Below are 22,630 nucleotides of genomic sequence, written 5' to 3' on the forward strand. Positions count from 1 at the left end.
TTCAGAGAATACCTGAAGCTGTCGTCGTCTGTTGTGCAATTACATAAGTAGTCAGGATCTCTGTAATAAAATCTTTTCTAAATGTATGTGGGTTACTACTAAGTAAATGTTAGGGCTAGTGTTATATTTTTACTTTTAATACTTGCATAACAATTTAAACTGTTAAACATTATTTCCCCACATAACTAGATACTTAACATGAAAAGAATTGCATTACTCGAAAACTAAGAAAAAAAAATCCCCTTACATATATTTAAGTTTCCAAAATGCTGATCAAAACTGCTTGCTTTATGAACATTAACTCACTATCCAATCTCCTCTAGAGTGTTTACTTCTGGGAACTCCGGGGTTGTATATCTCTTTGGTGTTGGTTGTTTCCCCCACTTCTAAATTACTGATCTTTTTTTTGATATTCGCGTGACTACCTATCAATATAAGTCAAAGTGCGCTCTTTTTGGTCTTTTTGCTTTAATGATAACGCTGCGCAGCCAAGAACATTTCGGGAGTCCTCTTACACGGAAACAAACGTGGCCTGGCGAAGTTGAAGCCAGCAACGTGGGGGGAAGTGAGGAAGTAACAGCAATTCCTTACTCTTTATCATTATTGTTGTTTTAGAGTCTTTGCGTGGCGTTTTCGGCCGGGTTCCCGCTCCAGAAGGCCCGCGAGGGGCCCCTCGCCCGCGGCGCGCCGCAGACACAGTCGGGAAGCACAAAGGCGCGGGGAGCCTAGGCAGCAGCCCCCGAGACGGTCACGCCCTCGCCGCTCTCCGGCCCCACGCGGCCGCACAAAGACCAGACCCCCACAGCTACCCACGCACCCACCCACGCTCGAGTGGGGCGCCGCGCGGCGCAGGCCGCCACACCCACTCGGGCCCGCTCCCGCCTCCCCGGCCCCGGGCGCCCTGATGAATATGTATCGCGGCGCGCCCGCCCCCGGCTCCTCCTTTCGGTTTCCTTCCCGCCGCCAGGCGGAAGCGAAGAGCCGCGCTTCCCGCGCGCCCAGGCCGGCCGGGGTGGGGTGGGGCGGGGCGGGCCGCGAGCCGGAGAAAAAGAAAGCCAGGGAGGCGACTGCAGGAGGAGCGCGGGCCGGGCGCGGAAGGGTGCGCTGCTGGGTGGCGGTTCCGGGGCAGCATCGCCGCGGGCCAGGCCAATCCGAGGGCGGGGAAGGGGCGATCGCGCGACCCCGGGGCCGTGCCGGCTGCATCTGACCCGCGCAGCCCCCACTCCTGTAGCAGCCCCGCTAAAACAACAATAAAACCCACCAAACACACACACGCACACGCGGGCGCACACACACACACCATCCTGGACGGCGTTCAAGTCAACCACGAGAAACAGCCTTCTGCAAGGGAGAGGAAAGAAAGCTGGAAATCCAGACAGACTGAAGGGCTGCCTGCTTTTAGACTTGACTTTGACCGCCTTTTCTTCTCGGGCCAAGAATTGTGGCAGTGCAGAAATTACAATTAAAAAATATATAAGACTACTCCCGGATTGCCTTTTTTTTTTTTTTTTTTTTTAAACTAAACACAAAAAGCGACACCAAAACAACCCCTGAGAAAATCCACAAATCTGTACCTGAGACACGTCAAGTCAGCGGCCCAGGGTTCTGTTACAGACTCAAGATCTCTTTTTATTTAATGCAATACAGTGCGATGGTATGTGGCTTTGAAATGATGGGTTTTGTTTGCTTCTTTTATTCGTTCTTTGCACCCCCTCCTATCCCTGGCACAGTTTTTCTTTTCCTGTTTATGGATTGCAAAGTGGCTGTTTTACCCCTTTCCTAAATGTCATTTCTGTTTTACAGGTTGTGAGCTATAATGCTGCATTTGCAGAACTAATTTGCAAATATGTATTATTATTTAGCGTTGGCAACTTTAGTACATGTGACACACTCTTATGACGGGAATCAGTGAGTAACATTGTGAGTCCAAACGGTGCAGAATCTAGCATTTTGTTCGGCTTTAACTCTCTACTTTATCCCCCTCTCCCCTCAGTGGTGGAAAAAAATTACTGTTCAAATGATACTTTAGTTCTACCTTGTAGGCCATTCTCTCCTCTTGAAGCATTCCTTTCTCCATTTTAATTCACAGACATTCTCATTTAAAAATACATTTTTAAGTGAAAGAAGTACTATTTAACTCTGATTGGTGTGTTGGAATGTTTAAAGTCAGTATTCATTTTAAAGTTTAGTCCTAACCCCCATCCCCTCACTCCTGAATTTGTGGCATCCTATTGTTAGCCTTTCTTCCGCACCCCCACCAACTTTTTAAAACAGATTTTGATGGATTTCTTTCCACTCTTGTTAATACTTTCCCTCCAACCCCGCTATTTTTGCTGCCGATTTTTTTCCTCTTCCTAAGTCTATGTGTGTCTCTATCTCTCGTTCCCCTTATCTTCTTTTCCCCAATACGTCTGGGACACATTTTAATGCACAATATCCCATCCATTAAGTTGTGGGTGAATGTGAAGTGTGTGAGGACTTGGCAGCTTTCAGGTTGAAGGGGGCGGGGAAGCCAGTTTCGACTTTGACACAAGATGCTGAAGTGGCGTGATCAGAATTATTATTAGGGCTGTGAACATGGCCATCTTCTGCTTGGGTTGGAAGAACTGCCATTGAACTTGAGACGGGACAGACAAGATCTCCAAGTATTTTTCCCCCACCCCCTAAGTACAGTAGCTGGCAGGGAAAAGGCGCCAAAATACACAAGATTAACTCTGACTTTCTTTGAACGGATCTTATAGCACCGTCCTTGTAACTTTAACTTCCAATCGGCGGGAAAAAGTTAACTTTTGATCCCACACTTGAACAGACATTTAAATCAGCCCTAAAATGGAATAAGTCCAGAAAGTCACACACGCATGCTTATGTGGTTAGAAGAGAATGCACGTGTAAATAAGCAGGGTGTATGTGTGTATATGACTGAGGAGTTCAAGATTTAATCAAAATCAGAATTAGTGTGACTTTCCAGTGCATTTACGATATGAAGAAAAGCACTGCGAGGCAAAGAAACTGACCTTTAAGCATCCTAAGTAAAAACTGCAAAGAGTTTGTGAAACACAAAACGTTGTGGTTTCCAGTTTTACATTTGAGGTTTGATGCTTTCATTTAATGGTATGAGAGATGGAGAAAGCTCTAGCGCTGAAAAGTCCCTATTAAATCATACGTGGGCAAAGGTCAAGCACTCCAACTCACTGATGCAATATACTACAGATTCCTGCCTAAGTGATGAGGAACACAGGAAAAAGTGCTTGGGCAATAAAATTATTAGAATGGTAATTATCGGTGGTTGGGACTGCATTCTTGTGCACTAGGAAAACGTTTTTACTGGCCCTGATGAATTTTAAAGCCAAGTATTGTTGAAAGCTATTTTAATAGGAAATTGATTAGCTGAGTGTTCCATACAAGAAATGGTGACAGTTTCATTGTTTGAGGTCCAAAATAAATTTTTATTCTTTAGCAGACATAGGCATCCATTTAATTTTAATATGGTCAGACTGAACAGCAGCATAATTTTGAGTGAATGTGATGTCATGAACATCTGTAACTTTGTTTTTGGAGTTTTTGACATTACACAATTTGATAATATTACTGCTTTGAAATTTATTGGCTTGTGTAGTTAAAATTTCAGATACATTCAGAGATAAAGTTTACTGAACATATATTTTGTTTAGGCCCAATTGTTTGTGTTTTTTCTTTGTAATTACGTAATTGTTTCTTAAATTTTAATTTGAAAATTAAAATGCACAATTCTGCTGTTATGCATTGTTTTGATTTTGAAATTTTGTTGTTATGCATTGTTATGCAGTTTTCAAAGAAGAAATGAGAGAAAGGGGTGCAGAAAGTTTGAGTTGCTCTGCCATGCACTTTTTATACTTAATACAGAATGTAAAGACTACTTAGCCATTTTGGACAGAGCTTTCTTTACCTGTCTTAAAAACCCATCTGTTTTCCTATGTTACAAGGCATGTGTATGTGGGTAATAGAAGCCAGTTTACATGTAGAAATAAAATGATCATATAGTTTTACTTTATAGGTCAGCTATTTGGAAAAAGAGCAATAACGGCAACTCTCTCAATATCAGCAGACAAGAGACACTGTGTGAGAGAGTATATGGAACCTTTGTAACATTGTGGATGAAGCGAGGCAACTATTACCTTTATTTTCAAAGTTTAAAATACATCATGCAAAAGTTACAGGGCAACTGCTGACTTTGTAATCTGTGGAGCAAGTGTCTTCCAATGTTGGGAATCTGTGTTGATGAATTGGCCTCATCTCTGTTGAGAAGTGAAAACCAGATAACCTTAGTGGAGGAATCTGGCTCAGCTGGTGTTGAGATCAGAACTGTATTATAACTTGTAAATATGCTAGAAATGTAGACACACTTAGTGGGACGCTTTTTTTTTTTTTTTTTTAAACAGTGGAGTAGATTCATTTCGGCAGTGACATTATTAAGAGCGTCATTTTTCTCATTTACTTTTGTCCTCAGGGGACACCAAACAGCTCCCAGAGGAGGAGAAAAAGGTCCAAGGTTATTTATTCATTTCAGTGAAAGGCAAAGGGCTAGCAATGGGGGTGGGGAAACTAACCAGTTGTGAATTCTCTGGTGGGGAAAAAGATTACTACCCTAATTTGACAGTAGTACTTTAAGGGCTGGATATGATTTTGTTTTTTGTTTAAGAGTAGTAGACAGTAGTAGTTTAAGAGCTGGGTAATTTGATTACCTGAGCTGGTAAAATTGATTTTGCAATTCTCATCAAGTACAGGCACTTTCAATACTTGTTGGTTGTTTATATATGCATTTATGAGTGGATTTTTGGTGTTCCTCCTTGTGGATATAAATTTGTGTTTTCAAGACTACACATGTATGATTTTTGTGGTTCATCTGGAAAAAGGAAAGATCCCAGGGCATGATGCATGTAGTTGCAGTTTTGCAGGCCTGCTTTCTGGGGTCAGGAGGTCATCTGTCTCTTTTGTATTTAGTTTTTAAATATTGGTATTGGCGATGCAGCCAGGGTGTGTAGAATTGTTGAACCTTCTTGCAAATCACATGCAAGAGCAAAAAAAAAAAAAAAAGGCATCGGGTGTATTGGAAATGACAGCTTTGTTAAGTTCCAAGAAATGTTTCATGAAACTGCCCAGGATTTGCAACCTGTCGCTGCAGTTTCTTTAGGAAGGAAAAGGTTAAAAGAAAAACAATATTAGTTACTTGAGATGTCAAGCTCCTCTCTGGAGATCTGTAGTGAAAGGATCAAATGTGGTAGCATTGCTTATTTCAAATACACAACTGGGTTTTGAAAAATCTAGTGAGCTGAAGCACTGGCATTCTATTTAGAAATCAATAAACTTTCTGTTAGTTAGAAAGGAAACTTTTTTTTTTCCCTTATAAGGTAGCAAGGAGATCTAGGGAGGAGATCTTTAAGAATACTGAAATAACAGAGTTTCCTGTTGCTGAGAGAATCATTCACTTCTTTCTACCTCCTCAGCCAGGTTTTGGGGTGAATGAAAGTGGCCTGTCACACCAGTGCTTTTAACCCTCTCAGTGTGGGAGGGAGAGATGAAGAGTTTAGGAGTGGTAAGTACCAAAGTTTAAGAAGTGTTTGGCCCATTTTGATACTATCAGAAGCTTTTCAGAGATATTTCCACTCTTAATACCACGACACAGACGTGCTAGAAAAAATGGAAAGTGAATACAATACATGCACTTTCTCAGTTCCTCCTTCTACTTGGGATTTAAAAGATTGAGATTTTCAAACCAAAGGTGGTGGACAAGTGTTGTGCTAAGAGAAGCCAGGCGTCCCATGCACTGAAATCCACCAGGCCCTCTTTCCAAACAACTCCCTAGAGTTCTTCCAGGGAAGGCCTGCAATGATCTTGGCATTGGCTGGACAAGAAGAAGTGTTTTGGGGGGTGTCAGCCATTCTGCACATGGCTGCAAGGCCTGAGAAGACAGTCAAAGCCATAGACACTGAGCACCCCCATAAATCTTCTTTTTTAGGAAGTCTGTTACTCTTCATTCCTTTTTGGTTTTCCTCCCCTCACCATACTCCTATCTCATTTTCCTTTTTCTAGGAAACAAATCAAACCCAAAAACTATCAAGCATCCTCCATGGTCATCAAAGTGCAACCAGCCATAAGCACCCTTAAACGTGGGGCAATTGAAAGAGATTTGAACCCCTAAGTGATGGGCCTGGGAGGCCCCAGACATCTTCACTTCTCTGGGGTCTTACCTGGATCTGACGCTGCTTCTTCGCCCCTGGTGCTGCTGAAGCTTTTGTGGGCTCTTCTGTGTAATACTTGTCAATTTTTCGTTTTTCTTTTTTAAGCGTGTGAAAAACTTTTGGATGCAACCTAGTTTTGGTGGCAGAAGGAAACGGTTTCTGTTGGGAAAGGGAAACTAATAAAGGGAGGAGGGGTAGCGATGTCGGGAGACACTTGCCCAGGGCTCAGCACTGGGCCTCTTTTTGCCAGGGGACAACGGCTGGTTCTGGGCTCTCAGGCTGAAAGGAGTGCTCTCTGGGTGCCAGGATTTCACTGGGGGTGGTGTGGTGAGGAGGGAGGGAAGAAGGGAGGGAGGGAGAGAAGGAGAGATGGGCGCTCGATTTTTAAAGAGACCCCGAAATAATGGCTTCTCTGAGAGTCCAGGCATTCAAAGAGGTGTGTTCAAGGACATTAGTGCATTCCTGCCAAGGGGAATGTCTTTTATGGTAAATTAACTCCAGTTAAATTGAATATTTGTTCAAAGGGAAACTCCAGTAGTTAAAGCTGGTATTATCAGTAGAGCTTCCCCACCCCCCTCCCCTCAGAATCTGGTGAGGGGGAGAAAAGGGATGCAGTGTAATGTGCAACACAAAGTGATGCTTTCGTGCTGGTGGTTTGTGTGTGTGTGTGTTTAATCTAAGATGAGGTTGCCTAAAATTTCTGAGAGAAATGAGTATTTACTTGGATTAACCCTGACGGTCACCTTATTTCTTTCATCCATAAAGACTGCCAACTTTATCCCAGCTTTTCAAAAAGAAAAAATGACCCGCACAAAGGAAATTAACGTTGTCAGAACGCTGACTCCAGGATTTGCCGGGGCAGGGGCGGGGAACGCAGGGAGGCCGCTCCCAGAGCGTGTGGCGGAAAGGGTTAACTCGCAGGGGTCCGCGCGATCTCCCCGACTTTACCTGTCTTCCTAGCCCCAGCAGCCCCCCTCCCCGGCCTCCCGAACTCCCCACCCCCAGCGCCTTTCTTCTTTCGGCTCTGGGTTTACGGGAGCTGCAGCTGGTAAACTTGGCAAGCTCGCCTCATTAAGAGCGCTCTTTGAAAACGGACTGTGTTTGAGCATTTCCCTAATGAGGACAGGACGGGGTTAAAAAGTGACCATTTCATGGTTGACTTGAACCTGCCTACTTTTCTTGATGTGTCGTTGTGAAATGCTTGATGTGGATAACTCCCACTTGGTGAAGGAAAAAGTCACTGGTTCCTCCAGGTCCGCTGGGGGAGGGAAGAGGGGACGGTGGACAGAAACCAGAGGGAGTGAGAGGGGCTAAAGTTGAGGGGACAAATCACGAGCTGGAAAGAGGACCGGGGAATCGGGGGCGAGCCTCGAAACGCCCCAGCAGTACCCGTGGAAGCGGGGCGGCCCCGCCCTGGGGATGGGCCCGCGAGGACCCGGTAGCTCCAGCGCCCCCCGCAGCCCCCAGCTAGGTAGACTTGGAGCCCCAGGCGCTCACTTTTCCTCCCTCCATTGTCTGGGCGGCCTTTGCTTCCACCTCTTCCCCATCCACCCCAAGCAGAAAACCGGATTCGGGGGGCGGTGTGTGTATGTGGGCGGGGGGTGCAGAAAGGGTGCAAGGCGAACCGCCTCCTTCAAAATCCCTGGAATCAAGTTCATTCACTCGGAGCCTGCACGGGCGACGGGGTGGGGGCGGGGCAGCGCCGCGGTGGGGAGCCGGCGCGGGCGCCGAGCGGCTCTGGGCCTGCAGCCTCTGGAGGGCTGCAGCGGCATACGCACCCTCCGCGCGCTCCCGCGCGCGCTCCCGCCAGCCCGCCCCGCAGCCCCGGGCGCGCCGCGGCCCCGCCCCGCCTGCACCCGGGCGGGTAGGGAGACGCTTTCCGCCGGCGCCCCGGGCCCCGGGGGGTGGGGATTGGGAGCCAGCCAGCGGGGCTGCAGGAGGAGGAGAGCGAAGCTAGGCGCGGGGAGGAGGTGGAGGGAGCAAGAGGCGGCGGCGGCAGCTCGGCCCGGTCCTCCCGCTCAGAGCGAGGCCACGTGCACTGGGCACCCCCGGGGAGGGCGGCAAACCGCGGCGAAGCGCCGCGCGCCGCGACGGCCTCGGGTGCGGGCCCTTGGTGGGCAGACCTGGGACGAACCCGCACCCCCTCCCTATCGGCGAACCCGGGCTCCGGGCGGGGCCGTCGGGGGCTGGGCGCCGCGCCCCCCTGGTCCGCGCCGGCGCGCCCCAACTACTTGAGCCCAAGTTCGCTCAGGTCCCCGCCTGCTCGGCCTCCCCCTTTTCCCTGCAGCCGCAGGCTCCGCGGACTGAGCCCGCCCTGGGTGCGAGTGTCGGCACCCCAGCCCCGGCCTGGGGGCGGCCTGGGTGTGAGGGAATTTTCCACTCGTTCCTCTCTCGGGCTCAGACCGGTTCAGTGCTTCTCCCACTCGGATGTTCCCGCGGCTTAAAGAGTCCGCAGCGAGCACCGAAATACCTCTTCCAGGGCGGGTTTTCGGGGGTGTGTATGTGTGTGCTGGTGTGGGGAGGGCAGCGGAAAGAAGAGCTATTTTGGAAAAAAAAAAAGTCATGGTTCTGTGGCACCGGTAGGATACCTTTAACAAATGAGGGAGAGGTGGGGGGAGAGAAGGAGAAGGAGGAGGAGGAGGAGGAAGGTGGGGGGGCGGGGGGTGTGGAGAGGCTGGTGCAAAAGGAATGCGCGTTTGCAGGAGGAGGAGTAAAGCGATGATTGTGTAATTAAATAATAAAACAATCCTTAAGTCTGATTTGGAGAGAGCTCGAGCGGGGTCCAGAGGGTGGAACCGGTGAATTTTTCAACTTCCAAGTTTTGCAACGAAAGAAAGCAAGAGAGGGAGGGAAAAAAAAAGAGCCCAAAGCAGAAAAGAGAGGAGTTTGGAGCCGAGCGGGAGAGCGGGATTTATCATTTGGAATTTTTCAGGAGATCGTTTTGATACCCCTGGGCTCTGGGCAGCGGCGGCAACAGCAGCCTCCACGCTCGGCCGGGTCAGACGCGGGGCGAGGCGGGCGGGCAGGCGGTCGGGCGCCGAAGACCCGGCGCGGGCGGCGGCGGCGGCGGCTGCTGCCGGGGACCACGCGCCGCGAGCCTCTTCCGCCCCAGAGATCAGCGCTCGCGCCCCCTCCTTCACCCCGGCCTCTCCCTTCTCCCCCACCCCACCCCGCCCCCACCCCGGCCCTCTCCCGCGCGCGCCCCGCCACCCGCGCGCACTCGCTCACGCTGCCCCTCGCGCACACACATGGTCGGCTCGCGGCAAAGTTTCGCCTGCGATCACCACTCCGGGATCCTGCCGCAGTGCTTGGGGCTGTAACCTTGAACTTTCCCAGCGCGGTGACACATTCTCCCCGCTCTCCCTCCCGCCCGTCCGCTCGCCCTCCTGCGCCCTCCTGCGCCCCCCTCCCCGCCTTTTTTGAAAAAGCATTTTACCACCAACCACCACCCCAATCCAACCCACACCGAACCTTCGGGCACCCCCTACCCCCCAACAACAACAACAACTGCAAAATAGAAAACAAATCCCCAAACCCAGGCGAAAAGCAGCCAACACCGGCGGCGGCGGCGGCCTCGGCAAGCACGGCCAGCGCGCTCGGACTGCAAGAGGGTTAAAAGTGTAGATTGGATTTCACCCCTGGAAATCTAGCACGCCGAGTGAACTTGAATCTTTGGCTATTTAAGGAGGACTGGGTTTGTTGTGAAGTTGCGGTGATCCAGCGCAGAGCCCCGTCCTGATTGATCGCATCGCGGGGCTCAGATGACTGTAAAATGAATAGATGAAATTCTTGCTTCTCGAAGATTTTCTTGGGCATCTCCGGGAAAGTGCGTTTTAAGGCGAAGTCATGATGTATTCTCCCATCTGTCTCACTCAGGTACATGTCTCGGTCGCTTTCTCGAGCTTTCTCTCTGGCCCGAAATGCCTTTGTTTTGTTTTGTTGCGGACAATTAGCGGCTTGAGTTAACCTCCGCACATCCCCGTCCCTTGGAGAAGTGGCCCGGAGTTGCAGCGGGCGTCGCGGGGCGGCGTGGGAGCCGGAGAGCGGCCCCTCGCCCACGGCCACTGCGAGCGCCCAGCCCCGCGCCCTGGGCACGGAGCGCGGGCGCTGGGCCGGGCAAGGCCGCCGGGGGTGGGCAGGGCCGGGACCTGTAAGTGCGAGGCCCCGTGCGGCCCCTCAAGTGCCCGTTGTGGTGCGGCATCCCCGCCCTGGGTGCCCGTAGCCCCTCTCAGCAGCTCGCGCGCTGAGGTGGACTCGGGCTTTGGAGGACTTTACGGGGGACTAAGCTTTTAAAAACAGCCAGTGAACTTGGGCGAGGGGACTGTAGCACGAGTCTGTGTGGGCGCCGCTGGACTCCGCTGCAGGCGGTGGGCGGGCGACGAAGCGAGTCGGAGGTTGTGGTCCGGGGACCCATTCCTTTGCTTTATTTGGGGACCTGAAACCCTGGTCCATAGTGACCCGCTACACTTTGGGGTTTCTAGTGACCGCACCACAAAGGCACTATTTACGCTGACACGAGTTAGTTGGTCTCGGTGATTGTTAAGGAGTTTTAGAACATGTTCCTTTTGTGGAAACCTGTTCATTTGACGATATTTGGGCGTAGCTCGTAAGGCATTTTAAGTAATGCTGGTAAAAGTAAGGTCATTTTTTTTTCTACTTTGAGAATTGTCCAAAGATCTTAGGAAGAATGTTATGAAATAAAACGCTGGTTTTATACTTTTTAAAAACATGATTTATATCACTTTAAGCCAGACGGTCAAATAGAAAAGTGGCGAGACCGAACAGACGTACCTGCGGGCAGTTTTCATCGCTGCCCAGGGAACTAACAACTGACAAAGTAACTAAAATATCTTAGCCCAGAACTGTTATTTGAGGCAGTATTTTAAACCTCTAAAGGTATGGGGCGGCTTATTTCAGGTTTTAGGAAGATGTGTCACCATTGGTAATTGATAACTATTTTCTTTGACATTGCCATAAAAACTAGTCATTTAAAGAAGTGTCAGCCAGTCTTGGGCGTGTTAAAATTTTAAAAATATCTAATATCACGATGATGTATTTTTATAATGGACAAATAATTAAGATTTCAATTGTATGACAATTAGAAGCCATTGTGATTCAAAAGGACTGAGGCATTCATAAATTGTGAATGAAGATGAAAACAATGATAAGGCTTATTCAGTGATTGGATACAGTCCTGTAGCTTTTTGGCTGACACATTTTTTATTGTTTATATTTTGTTTGGCATCTGAGTATGATTAACTTAGATATGGCTATTTTCAGCAAGTAAACATGTACTTTAATTTAACAAAACTGGAAAAATGAGTTGCTGAGCTATTTGTATTTTAAAAGCCCTGAATGATAATAGCCAATAAATATGATGAAACTGTTTCAGGTATAACGAATTGCCTTTCCTTGTAAAAGTTACCATTAATATTACCCATCAGCTGGATATATTTTTCTCTCTTGCTGATAAGCTGTTAACTTGATATTATTTTTACACCGTGATCAAATAAAACAAATCAAAGCAAGATTTTCACTTACAGGGTATAGCATCACTTATTCTCACCTGTAAAAGATTGAATAATTGTGCATTTCTCTATATTTCTAGCATCAGCTTTTCAGAAACATTGCTAGCAATTTCATTGCATTTTTAGTCTCCTCCAAATATGTATTGAAAAGTCACTAGTTTTATCTTAATTTGTGTAAGTTAAAAATAATATTGCAGCATTGAGACATGGAATGTTGGGATCATATACAGCATAATCACTCAGCTATCGCATTAGTATTCAAAGATACATACTTAACCACAATAACTTGTGATGATTAATATTCTCTACTATTTTAATAATATAAGTCTAGGCTTTTGTATTAAAACAAGGCCTATACCAGGGAAGGAATTTTAGCTTAAGAATTTTCACTTCACTAAGCTCCATGTGACTTTGCAGGTAATGTAGGTGTTACAAAAGTGAGGCCACATTAATAGTGTCACTTTTGTATCGGATCAGTAGTTTTGTATCACAAGAACCTAGTAGCTGTAGAAAAACATGTCTCAGGACATGTGAATTGCAAAATAGAGTATCATTCTTAATTGGTTATAAACTTTTAAAAGTATCTCAATTGTTGCAATAAGGTATCTAGGTTTTAGAAAAAAAATCTTCATTTAAAAGGACCTACCATTAAATGTTATGTTTAGCAAAATAATATGCTACAGAATCAGCACATCAATAACCAATATTTATACACCAGTATAAATCAGATATAAAAGAAAAATTAAGAACTATCATATGATTTAATATTTGTTTAAAAATAATGTAAACCATTAATAATATAACTTTCAATTGGCATGATGGCATTAAATATATTTTTCTTTCGTTGCTTTTAAGTTCTTTAGGTACATTTTTTGCATGATTTGTTGTTACATAGCAATGCGCCAAGAGCACCTAGTATTTACTCTTCTACCTCTATGTTGGTCTAAATTATCCATCCCTTTCATGGAAACGGAAGAAAAATAAATATGCCTAGTGGAATTAAGACTCTTTCCTTTTATATCTGAAATTTGTAACTTTGTTATTTACTTTGTCAATTTAGTTCAACTAAAGGAAGTTTTAAAAGAGAATTACTGAACATCAATGCATTTTACTAAAAATTCTGAAAGAGCAAAGTTGCATATTACCTTTCTATACAGTTGTTTGATTTTAAATCACTTACATGTTTTGCTTTTTAAAAAAATTTATGATTGCTTAATGTTATTGTAATAATTCACTACTAGTTAGGATATTTGAGAACCTTAATCACCTTTTAAAAAATATTTTTGTATCAGGACAGTTACTATGTTCCATCTTCATGTCACTCATAATCTTTAAGACTCTAGTGCTACTCAGCATTAGGAAACAGTCACACTTGGGAGATGACATTTAGGCATGTTAATACAGAAATATATGTGACTTATAGCAAACCTCAACTTACAGTCATTTTTGGAGGATACGTCCCCTTGTCAAATAAGTGCTTCACTTGAATTAACATAATAGTGAAACCTTGAATGATATCAATAAGGCAAATTGGCAGCCTGAGAAAGTTTGCTACTTTTATTTCTCAAAAAAAAAAGCATGTTTTAAAACAATATTTGGCAGCATTGACAGCAAACCCAAAGGAACGTTTAAAAACTATGTGCATTTGCTAAGAATTTTCAAATTCAACCTTCAAATTTGAATTGTGGTTGTTTAAAATAACTCATTAAAATTTTGAGCTTTCTTGCGTGATAGATTATATTTATAATCAAATATTGAAACTCAAACAAATTTAATCAAAACTGTGTTTGATGTCTTTATAAGAAAATGAAATGTCACTGAACATAGTACTTAAGGCATACGTACTTACGTGTTACCACATGGCTTAATATTTGTAAAATAATATCGCACTTTAAAAAGCATGGCAAGGGTAAAATGAGTGAGACAGAGCCCACCCACTTCACCTCATGTGCTCTTTACATTCTCCAGGTTTTAGTTTATGAGTGCATATAAGTGTGTTTTTTAGTCATATCAATAAATCATAGTAAAAGATTATAGGAAGTGAGTTTCCAAAGCACATTTAAGTCCACATTTCCTGAGCAGGCTTTCCTTTTGCATATATTCCTAAAGGGGATAAACAAAGTTTTTGTAGTTACAGTGAAAGCTAAAAGCATGGCATCAGAAAGTGTATGGAGATAGGGAGGTCTTATCATGGGATGTGGTTGCTGTGAGCAGGGCTGCCTTCCCACACAAAGAACAGATTGTGGTTTAACTCTTTCCATGGCCTAGTTTAATGTGCTCGCATAGTAACTGAATTGTTCAAATCTCTGCTGGAAACTACTGATCGGTTTAATGATTTCCTCTATGGCATTTGGTTATGCCTCATGCTGTGATGTAATCATCAGCATTCTGTATTGTTATAAAATTTTGATTCATACTTATTCTGGTGAAGGAACACTTACAGTAATGTTAGGACACTTGATAACTACATTATTGATTGGATGGGACATGTACTCCTTCCATATCTGAAGTGCAAACAGCTAACATGTTGCAGTCTGTAGCATTAAAACTTTGAATTTCTTCTTCAAAATGCATTCATATCTATATTGGATTTTTGACGCCTTCTTTGTTAAAGAGTCATTAGTTGTACTTTCATCATATTTACCTAATGGAATGAGTCAGTCTGCTGTTAAATAGAATTTATTCCACATAGTTCAGGGTGATTAACATGAGTATGTAAATTCTAACTTGGGATACAATCAGAATTATTTTGTAGTTGGGCTGACAATATAGTCAATATGATCAGAAAAGTGGTGGTGGAAGTTCTCATTTGCTTCAAATCTTGGCTTATTGCGTACATACGGTGTGCATGCACAGGACGTTAAGCTCTTTCTCTTTGAACAGTAATAGGCCTAAGCTTATAAGACAGGTTTTACCTAAATCAGGAAGTAATGAAACTGACTGCACTGGGAAGTAACTTGAAATATCTGTAGGTAAAGATTATCCACCATTCCTCACTGATCCCCTCCCTTAAAAAAAGGCTTGGATGAAACAGGCAGGAAAAATGCAGGAGCCTAAAGGTAAACTACTTAATTCAAAAGATTCCTACTCTATAATCTATGTATCAGCAAATTCACATGCACATGCATATATGCACCCACAGTTCTAACTGATAATTCATCTACATGGCAAATGAATTGTATAGATTCCACAAAAGCAGTAACTGACCAGCAGTGTCACCCCACCACAGCATGCAGAGACACAAAGAATGTAAAGTTGGTGCCAAGTTGCCATTTTTCATTGTTCACCTCAGATTGATTTTTAAGAGGTTTAGAATAATTGCTATACTCATGTGATCGGTGAACAAATTAACGGACTCTGTGGGGCTGCGTATTCTATAGGGAAGCTGATGGAAGAACATTCATGTAATTTTTGTTTTCAAGTTTGAAAACTTCTATTTAAAAATGCAAGAGAGTGTGTGAGAAAGCAGGAGAGTGCAAGTGTGTGTGTGTGTGTGTGTGTGTGTGTGTGTGTGTGTGTGTGTTGGGAGCTGGCGTTGGTAGTGTGGGGAGAGAATGCACTGCTCAAAGTATGGAAACCTTCTGTTCAGGACACTGATATGACGAGCTGTGTCCTTTGCCCACTTTCCCTCACTGTATACCGGTTTCTCTAGTTACCACTTTTGGAATGGTGCTGTTTCAGTGTTGGAATGTTGGATGTTTGATAAGAAAATGGATCAAGTTTAATGGCGCATGCTCTTTGTGCCACCAGCAGCCTCTTGCTGAGAGCATGCTCCAAAAGCGGGAACTGTGTGGCATTACACTGAGCATCTATATGCTTTGTGTTTCTGTGCCACAGAGAAGAGAAATGAACTGTGGCATCGCTCCTGCCTTCTGAACAGCTCTACTCCGATTAAAAAAAAAATCTCACTGTGTTCTTTGTAAAATGGTACTGCATAGTGTTAGTTGGTCAATCAAATATTGAAATATTATATTAGGTGCCAAGCACCTTAGTTAGTTGCATATATTTTAAAGAATGTAGAATGCATGGCATTGGGGTGGAAACAAGGGGGATGGGGCCAGAGTGTAATACAAAATACAAACCTTATTTTCTTTATAGGAGGGAGAATTGACCTGTGAATTTTGGTGGAAAGGGGACAGCTGGGCATACTTTACTTTCTTCTTGTCCTGTTATTTTGATAATTTTAAATAAGAAAGGAATGTTATTTTCATGTATAACTTTTTGTACTGAATCGGAAACTGGTTGTGGTCTTATTTTCTTATTTTTTGAGCTTTTAAAATTAAACTGACTATGCACATCTTTTCCTCACCCCTCTGTCTTCCACAGGATGAATTTCACCCATTCATCGAGGCACTTCTTCCACATGTCCGTGCAATTGCCTATACTTGGTTCAACCTGCAGGCTCGAAAACGCAAGTACTTTAAAAAGCATGAGAAGCGAATGTCAAAGGATGAAGAAAGAGCAGTCAAAGATGAGCTTCTCAGTGAAAAGCCTGAAATCAAACAGAAGTGGGCATCCAGGCTCCTTGCCAAACTGCGCAAAGATATTCGCCAGGAGTATCGAGAGGACTTTGTGCTCACCGTGACTGGCAAGAAGCACCCGTGCTGTGTCTTATCCAATCCCGACCAGAAGGGTAAGATTAGGAGAATCGACTGCCTGCGACAGGCAGACAAAGTCTGGCGTCTGGATCTAGTCATGGTGATCCTGTTCAAAGGCATCCCCTTGGAAAGTACCGATGGAGAGCGGCTCATGAAATCCCCACATTGCACAAACCCAGCACTTTGTGTCCAGCCACATCATATCACAGTATCAGTTAAGGAGCTTGATTTGTTTTTGGCATACTACGTGCAGGAGCAAGGTAGGAGCAGATTGTTCTTTTTTCTAGCACGGCAAACACCGCCCACAAATCTCCGTAGACAGAGTATCTGGCTTGAGTTAGATGGTCCTCAAGGCCCCTAGATATCCTCCACCCTCTCTGGGTACAGTAGGGTGTCCGCTTTCACTCACATGTCTGCTGCCATGTGCGAGCCATGTAAATAGACACGGAACTTTCATACCTGGATAGGCTTGGATATTTAAGAAAGACCACAAAGAGGTGCGTTTTCAAGTATCTTTAAAATAATACTGTTTTTCAAAGACATAGGGTAGTCTAACAAATATAGTTCATTACACTATACTTTCTGTCGTAGGCTACATTTTTGCATCTAATCTAGTAATCTTTTCCTGATTTGAAAATGTAACTTTATTTAGGAATAGTCAAACCATCCTAAATAATTTTTGTATTAACCTTTTTAATTAATGAGGTAGAGGGACTTTGTTTATGAATTTAGTGTTATTGCACTGAAAATAGAACTAATGTTTACTATTACAAAATGCTTAAGATAGATAATATCAAAAAGTATATCTTACATAGACCTAGATTTACTTAATTTTAATATTTCTGTCATCACTTTTGATTGTGCAATATTCACTGTCGATTAAATGGAATTGAGTTATTATTTAAATTATTTATAGTATGTTCCCAGAGTTACTTGGGAACACTTAATAATGTTAGTTTACTTGTATGTAAATTCATAAAACTTACCGAGGAGGAAAGTCGCAGCGCTACTTACAGAACAAAAACAGAAAGTGGACTGGTTCCACTGGTTTAAAACAAATCTTAAAAAGAGTACCGAAACCGCATACCATACCTATTATTTAAAATACCTGATAAGGAGAATGGTGTAAATGTTGCCTAAATAATGAAAAAAGATGATGTTATTACTGAATATTTGAGTTAATGAAATGTTTATTATTTTTATTTTTCTTAATATATTTTCCTTAAGTAGGTAAGAATTTCTTTTCTTCAAATAAGTGCATCAAGTTATAGATGTCCTTGCATTAGCAACAATCCGTAGTAAAACAATCATTTTACAAAGCAGCATACCAAAAGTAGACTGAAGTTTGAACTGTCACAGATGGTAGGTCACTTCCAAACTTGGCCTGGTGGGAGGAAAAATGGCCTGCAGATAGCCAGGTGACAGACTGTTATCTGATGTTTGTTATATAAATGTGGGACTTAATAAACTGCTATGAGCTTTATTATTCAAAAAAATCAAAATTACTTTTTTGACTCTGAATTCTAGGCACTCACTATGTGCTTTTTGTCTTGCTTTTCTTGTAGCTTTGGAGATATGCTTAAGTGTCATTTTAGAATTTTTAGTCTGATTTTAAATAATTGTGTCGGACATTGCACTTTTAGAAATATTACCTTTTCCTGAAAAAATGAAACATCGCATTTAATATTTCCATGCATTTAAGAATCACAGTCCAAATAATGATGGTTTGGGGAAAATAATATTTTTGTCCCATGTGTCCTAAAATAAAACTCAGTAACACATGACACTTATTTGATTGACAGATGTCTAGGAGGTGACACTTTAAGGTGGGCTGTATATATGTGTTGGATTGACTATAAATGTGTTGTAACTGTGTTGTGAAAGTCAAGGATGGAAGTAAAGTTTCAATAAGTGGGTCATGTAACTTTTTAGTGCAGGGAGGGAAGATTTGCAACCACTTCACTACTGCTCACATTTTAAGTTGCTTGAAGGCTAGGGTTTTGAGGTGTGCCTGCCTGCATGCACGTTTACTCCTGGGGCAGGGAGCCAGCTCTCTTAGTTTTGATGAACTGACAATAAAGATTTGTAGAGATAGATTGAAAAAAGAAAAAAATGCATAAATGCCTTCCGTGTTGCACCACTGGTCATGATAACCATAAAGTTTTCAGCAACTCTTAAGGGACCGTGGTTTTAGATAAAACATTGATTTTGTTGTTGTTTCAACAATCTCTATTGTAAGAACTTTTCATTATTTTATGTTGTGCATCTAACTTGTATCCTCTGCTACCTGCCAGTGCGTCATCTTCTCTTAACATCTGTTGGTTCTTCCTTTGAAAAACTCACATCAGGATGCTTTTGTGTTTTCCCCTTTTCAAAATTTGTATATTTTTCTTTGTCAAGTGTAGGTTAATCATGTCATTTTGTAGCGCAATTGATTAAAGAAGGCAGATTTTAAAAGATAGTTCTCTAGTCAGTCAGAGGGCTGCATATCGCGAGTGATGACTTTTTATTTCTCTTCCAAGTACATGATAACTCACCTAAGTCTGTTTTATAAATCAGGTAAAGAAGTATAAAGGAAAACACGAAAGAAAAATCAGAAAAGAGAAATGTAATGTTTGCAGCAGAAAGAGCAACAAAATTACGTTTCCCCCTTTTTCTCTCTCCCCACTTCTAAATGACTGGGAGAAAAACATGAGAAAGAACAGAGAGAATGCCAAAGATGGTTGCCACTGGCACCAGGATTGGCATCAGACCCTCTTTGTTTAGCTCAGGATGCCTGTGATTTGTTAGTTGGCATCCGCATTGCAGTGTGGAGTGATGTTACAATATATTGACAATTTCCAGATCTAGAAATGTCAATAGTCCTCTTGGTTATTTATACAAGATCACATACTGCATCTCTTCTGGAAGATGAAATAAAGACCAACATGTACTAAAGTTTCATTGTTGACCAACTTCCTATGCTTTTCTATTTCCCTCCTTCTCTTTTGGTTCAACCCACACTTTTTTTTCCTTCTTCATGCCCAGCAGCCTCATCTTTCTGAAATGTGGGAAGAGTTACTAGAGCTTTGACACAAGCTATAGTGCTACATCTGCATCTGATATGGTTTGGGGACAAATTTATGCTTTTTGAAATCATTTTTGATATATAGTTCATTAGACTTTTGCATCACATGGCCATGAGGCAGTATTTTCTTTAAAGCTAAATCTCTTTGTTATTCAGCTACTATGCATATAGTCTGGTTGACCGCAATTCAGTCCATTTTGCTATTTCCTTATATTAGCAAAGGCTGATGTTCAGTATAGTTATTTATAAAGTTAAATGCCTCCCTGCACTTCACCTAAAATGTACACATCATTTGGGAGTAACTGCGTTTAAATCCATAAAATCATTTGATGTTATTGATTCAGAGGGCTGCGCTTCGGCTGTTTCGTTGCTACAAGAACCGCCATTTTGTTTGTGAAGTGCCAGGCGAGGGGGAAAAAAAAGGCAGACACTGTGTTTGATGCCAATAATGGTTGCCAGTGGCACCGAGGTTGGCATCAGACCCTCTTTGTCTAGTTGCTGAATGCCTTTGATTCGTTGGTTGGCATCCGCATTGCAGTGGGCACACTGGAAAGTTTTTGACAATCCCTGAATGAAAGCTGCTTGCTTGTTTGCTGCAGCAAATCTTAGCTAATATAAAACTCTTCCTTTTTTTAGGTTTTGTCTAAAAAAATTGTGACAGATTAAAGAAAAAATAGCTCTAAATGGTATCTATTTTCCCAAAGATATTCAAGATGTCCAATGATTCTTGGGCAGGTGTTATCTATTCCCCATATTGTCTTTGTTACTGCATTCGTGAAAGCAAAGCAAAAACAAAACCAAACAAAAACCAGGCAAGCCTCGCACAACACACCTTCCTGGGATATAAGTGTTCTATAGGATGCAGGGTGTGCTATGACAAGTGTGTGGAGGACAAACCTAACGTAATGATATGTGATGCATTCATTATGACTGACTGTTGCTCTCAGTCACATCACTGCTTATTTGTTATGCAATTTCTAGTTCCCTCACTTGCCACTCTTGCAAATCTTATAGTAACATTTTGAGAGGACTTCATTTTTCCTCTCTAGTTAGAAATGTGTAACAGAATACATGTTTAAAAAGAGAGAGAGAAAACTTTAAAGAGGAGACCTATGCGTTAAGGTCTGATGTAAAATCAGTCATTCTGGAATTTCTCCATTCTGCACCACACTGTTATGAAATTCTCAGTGCACAATTTTGTACACTGGGAAAATCAACCGAAAGCCTAAAATAATTTTGGTTAAAGTTTCCTAGATAGTTAGCATTAATATTGCTTTTCAGTTAGCCACTCTTATCTCGTTAATTAATAAGAAGGATTAGCAGTTCTACCCAAAGGGCTGCACAGAAGGAAGTCTGGCCTATGGGAGGCCTTGAGTTGCCAGACTGTGTCCTGTCTGAAGGGGAAAAAAGGAAGGGGGTGGTGGTGGTGGTGGTGGGAGTGGGGGGCGGGAGTGGGATTGGCCTTTCTCTGAGGCAGGAAAGCGTTTTGAAGAGAGAGGTCACAACACACCAAGACATTTAAAGATCTCAAGAGATAGCAACTGTTGTCGTGTTTATAACAGATTAGGGTTTAAAATGAGTCAGCCTAACTGATTTTTGGACTGTACTTTGCACTCTTATTAAACATGTTTTGGAGTGTTAAAGAGAGCCCAGAAACCTCATTGCTATCCTGAAAAAGTGGTTTGCTTTAGCCTTGTTGAACCCTTAAAATTATGATGTATTGTTGGATGGCCACTTTTGTTGCTTTATTGTTAAATGTTATAATAATTGAAGTACATTTTGAAGTTGTGAAAAATGTGACTTGTTTACAGGGGAAGTCGTAATCATTATTATCGTTTTTGAAATAGAAGCCTTCCTGGTTGTCACATATCATTAGTGAGGAAGCAAATGCTAAGAATTATTTTCTTCCTACAGTTACTGAATTTCAGAATCCTTTTGGGTAACAATTATTTCTTTATGAAAAGCTTAAGTAGATAATTGTTTGCAAGTTGGCAGTGTATTTTAACATTTTAATAGATTTCACTTCATTTGCAGGTATTTCCCATTATGGGAAAAAATAAGCTTTCATAATTGATTAAAATGAGGCTGCTCTCTAGGATGATTTGGTGTGTCTGCACTGTGAAATGCTCTGGGAGCATAAAAGTTTGTGTGTAGGAGAAATACTTGGTATGCATGTTTGATTTAGGGGAGCACTGTTAAGTTTTCCCATCTAGCAACTTGTCCTTGACTGAACTTGTGAACTCTAGTGCACATTTGTTTGCATTCTGGCTCATACACAATTCACAAGATAAAGAAGGGCTCTTATTGGCATGTCTTGCTCCTAGGCTTAATGAGACCTTTGTGGGAACATATATTGTGAGATAAGATACTTAGCAATTTTCTCACTGATAGGAAAACACAGTCTCCCACCAGAAGTTCACCCTCTATGCCATGAGGTCTCTGCCACAAGATAGCTTTAACAGACAATTTAAGAGTTAAACTCTGAGGCCCCAGTTGCCAGCTGGGGAAGCTTGGCATCTGTGTTCCGATATGGCAAACTAAGCTCTTGCATTGCAGTTAATATGATCTCATTTTTCAAAGGGAAGGGTGGGGGGAGAGAAGGAGAGAGGGAGGGAGGGATGGGATGCTTGTTACATCAATTACGATTTTAAAATATTTAAAAATATATAGTACCCCGCTTTCTGGAGGCAGCAAAGGTTGGTAAAATATTCTACTGACAGCATTAGTCATCCTTCCCCCCACCCTGTATATACAGCACTACAAATTTTCCAATGAAAAATATTTAGATGATGTATTTGGATTTATAAATTTAGTGCACGATGTCTCTTGTGTGGTAAAATAATTCCAAATATCTCCATATTTGTAAGAACCAACATAATATGCATTGTTCGAGAATCAGGGTAATTGGAGAGGACTGTGCATTGCAGTGACAGGAGCGATGGTCAGGTCTCCTGAAGAATGCCTTCCTGATAGGCACAGTTACAGTGTCTGTGCCTGGAGACTTAAAGCTGGGTAGAAGCCATTTAGAGAGGCCATCTATTGCTGCAGCTTTAGTTCTTTAAAGTTACTGTTTTCTAAAGTGGTACCTAAGAAGCACTTCCAAACGTAAAGATTTGTAATAGATTTGGTAGGATTTTTCATTTACTTACTTGTTTTTACCTAAATTTGGAATTTAGGAAGAAGCTGTCAAAAGGAAGTTAAAGTTGTAATCCTCCATTA

General features: G+C 42.8%; 1 protein-coding gene across 8 annotated transcripts in view; it reads left to right on the forward strand.

Moving 5' to 3' along the window:
* The first annotated feature begins 8,994 nt into the window (after positions 1-8,994).
* The window catches only part of NFIB (nuclear factor I B), a 241,099-nt gene continuing 227,463 nt past the window's right edge, over positions 8,995-22,630 (forward strand). For 3 of the 8 annotated variants that reach the window (XM_058431227.1, XM_032139826.2, XM_032139829.2), the window contains exons 1-2: positions 15,560-15,673; positions 16,073-16,604. In XM_058431227.1, the coding sequence (XP_058287210.1) occupies positions 15,671-15,673; positions 16,073-16,604 (535 nt within the window). In that variant the 5' untranslated portion in view covers positions 15,560-15,670. Of the gene's footprint in view, positions 10,095-15,559; positions 15,674-16,072; positions 16,605-22,630 lie in introns of those variants that run through there. The other 5 variants (XM_032139821.2, XM_032139823.2, XM_058431226.1 and 2 more) reach the window with 4 other exon arrangements.

Source organism: Hylobates moloch, unplaced genomic scaffold (assembly GCF_009828535.3).
Source record: "Hylobates moloch isolate HMO894 unplaced genomic scaffold, HMol_V3 SCAFFOLD_19, whole genome shotgun sequence".
Lineage (NCBI taxonomy): Eukaryota > Metazoa > Chordata > Mammalia > Primates > Hylobatidae > Hylobates > Hylobates moloch.